This window comes from Tupaia chinensis, unplaced genomic scaffold (assembly GCF_000334495.1).
Source record: "Tupaia chinensis unplaced genomic scaffold, TupChi_1.0 Scaffold000596_2, whole genome shotgun sequence".
In the NCBI taxonomy this organism is placed as follows: Eukaryota; Metazoa; Chordata; class Mammalia; order Scandentia; family Tupaiidae; genus Tupaia; species Tupaia belangeri.
Genome location: NW_006160113.1, coordinates 206,588 through 209,612, shown reverse-complemented (window position 1 = coordinate 209,612; position 3,025 = coordinate 206,588). Strand labels below are relative to the sequence as shown.

Here is a 3,025-nt window from a genome sequence, read left to right as displayed (position 1 = left end):
ATGAATGAGAGATAGCTGACGCAGCAGGAAATACATGGGTGTGTGGAGACGGGAGTCCAGGAGGATGAGGAGCATCATGGACAGGTTGCCAATTAGTGCCATCAGGAACATGAGAATAATGAGAGCAAAGAGCAAAAGGCCGGCTGCTGACGGTGGGAACAATCCCAATAAGATGAAATCACTCGATGTTTGATTACAGGTTTCCATGGGGCATTCATGTGCTTTTTCCTAAAGGGAGACACAAGCATAATTAAGTTAAATAGATCATATTAAGGTAATTCTGAAATTTTCTCAATTTAGTAACATTATAGATTTTAAATAAAATTTTATAAGTCTCAAAGAAAACACTGGGCTTACCTACTTTGGAAAACAGGAAATTTATTTTATAACCCAGAGATTAATTTCCAATGAGGTAAGCATTTAAGATCAAAATATTTCCTAATAAATCAATAACTTCATAAGAAAAGAAATAGTTTATTATGGCTTTAATAGCTATGAATGTTGGGAACCAGCAGTTAGCGTAATGGCTATGTTGCTGGACTCCCACTTAGTCGACCGCGGTTCGCGTCCCAGACCTGGTGGCTTAAAACTCATGCCAGGCGCATGAGCATGCGTGCCCAAGATCCTGAGAGGAGAATGGAGGAGAAGGGATTGTGGTGTTACCATCCCACCTGGGGGGTGATTTCTTGCTTTCTGTCTCTATGTCTCTCTCTGTCTGTCTGGCGAGCGCACGCGCCCTATAGCAAAAACCTCTCAAAAAAAAATAGTTATGAATGTTTTACCATCTGACATACATTCAGGTAGCCCCAAAGTCAGATGTTCTTTTCAAAATGAATAGAAAATAAATATAAGTGCATACATTATTGACATATACTATAAATAAATTTGTATTATTTTGTTGGCTCTTTTTATTCTATTAATATATTCATTCTTAAGATTTAATCTCTAAAATTGTGTCAGCCTATAGCTTACTTTTCATTTCTGAGTTTGTACATTTAGCCCCGTCCGTCTTTCCCCCGTATAGTTTGGAACTTTGTTGAATACCTGGAGCTTGGGCTCATCTCCGATGCCAGGCTGCCTGGAGCTGGGGCTGCACAATGTGGTCAAGACAATGTCAAGGGTGCTGTCTCTCCCTATCTTCTCTCTCACTCTCTCCCTATGTCTCTTATTTGAGGCATAAATAGATAAACTTTAAATAAAGAAATCTAAATTAAAATTTACTGTTGGTTAATACCCTGCTTTTCTTTGTCCCACAGAGTGGCCCTTGCTATGCAGGAGACCTCCAGTTCTATCCTGGCCAGCAAAGGAAACTGAAGCAGGGGCACCACTGCCTCCTGCCCCACTTCCAGACTCCCAAGACTAGGACCCCACCCCCAAAGAGGTAGGCAGGATTTTTTTTTCTTCTTTCCTCTTCATTATTGTTTTGTTGATACCCTACTCTCCCCTGCCCCACAGAGTAGCCCTTGCATGCTCTGCAGGAGACCTCCAGTTCCATCTCTAGACCCCTGGCACAGCACTCGACTTTTTCTTTGTTTCCCTCTATACTCTTTTCTTTCCTCTTACATTATCCTTTCTTCTTCATCCTCCACCCTGCCAGAGGGATTAGACAGTTCTAGAATCACAGTTCTGAAATTTCCTAGTATAGTAAGATTCCCTGGGATCCTCCCCTGTACTTAACAACCTGTGAATATGAAGACACTACTCTTAAGACACCTGGATAGAGTACACCTCTTGAGACCACATTGCTAAAAACAAAAAAAGAGATACTTCCACACACATCAATTCACAGTGAAAGGGAAACCCACTTGCTCCTAGTCAAAGAAACGTTCTCCTAAGAAGTATTCAAAAGTGAATACATCTTTCAATGTCTAGAAGTAGAAGAAGAGCCTCAGGTCTGAATAAACCAGGAAATATGTATCCATCAAAGGAACAGAGTAACTTCCCTCCATATCTCCTAAAATCTGAGAATGTTACAAAAATATCAGAGAAAGAATTTAGAACATTCATGGTGAACAAATTCTATGAGTTGGAACAGAAAAGAGACAATGAACTAGAGGAGATTAGGAAGTCCTTCCATGATATGAAAGAAGAAATGGACACTCTGAGAAAGAATCAGATGGAACTATTAGAGATGAAGTCTGTAATACAGGAAATCAAAAACTCTCTATAAAGTATTGAAAGTTGATTAGACCATGCTGAAGATCGAATATCTGATGTAGAGGATAAAACCTCTGACCTAGAAAAAAACACCAAGAAGATAGAGAAAATAACAAAAAATCATGAGGATACTATATGAGAAATAATAGATGCCCAAACATCAGAATAATTGGCTCCCAGAAGGTGAAGAAACTAATAAAGGCATGGAAAATATATTCCATGAAATCCTGGAAGAAAATTTCCCAAGTCTAGAGAGGTGCTCAAACATCCAGACCCAAGAAATACAAAGGACCCAAATAGAATCAACCCCAGAAGATCTTCCCCAAGGCACATCTTAGCCAAACTGTCTAAAACCACAGATAAAGACATGATACTAAAACTGGCAAGAGAGAAGCGAGAAGTGACTTACAAAGGCCATCCCATCAGGCTAACACTGGACCTCTCAACCGAAACAATACAAGCAAGGAAAGAATGGGAAGATGTATTGAAAGTGTTAAGGGAGAAACTATTTCAACCAAGATTATTATATCCTGAAAGATTGTCCTTTATATGGGAAAAAAAGATAAAAATCATCTCAGACAAACAAAACCTGAAAGAATTTGCCAACACCAGACCAGCTCTTCAAGAGACCCTGAAGAAAGTACTGCTCCAGGAAAACTAAAGAATTAATAGACAGAAACAAAGGAATAAAAGGCAACTAAGACAATGGCCAACTTAAACGTTGGGACAGATCTGATAAAATCAATAATAACATTGAATGTGTATGGATTAAATTCTGCAATCCAGACAGACTGGCTGAATGGATAAAAAGAAGAAGAAGAAGAAGAAGGAGGAGGAGGAGGAGGAGGAGGAGGAGGAGGAGGAAGAA

The 3,025-nt window shown here is 39.5% G+C and overlaps 1 protein-coding gene across 1 annotated transcript in view; it reads right to left on the bottom strand.

Moving 5' to 3' along the window:
- LOC102473204 (olfactory receptor 2L8) overlaps positions 1-3,025 on the bottom strand; it is a 16,698-nt gene that overhangs the window by 1,233 nt on the left and 12,440 nt on the right. The window contains exon 2 of the mRNA XM_006158410.2: positions 30-228. Within this exon, the coding sequence (XP_006158472.1) occupies positions 30-207 (178 nt within the window). The 5' untranslated portion in view covers positions 208-228. The remainder of the gene's footprint in view (positions 1-29; positions 229-3,025) is intronic.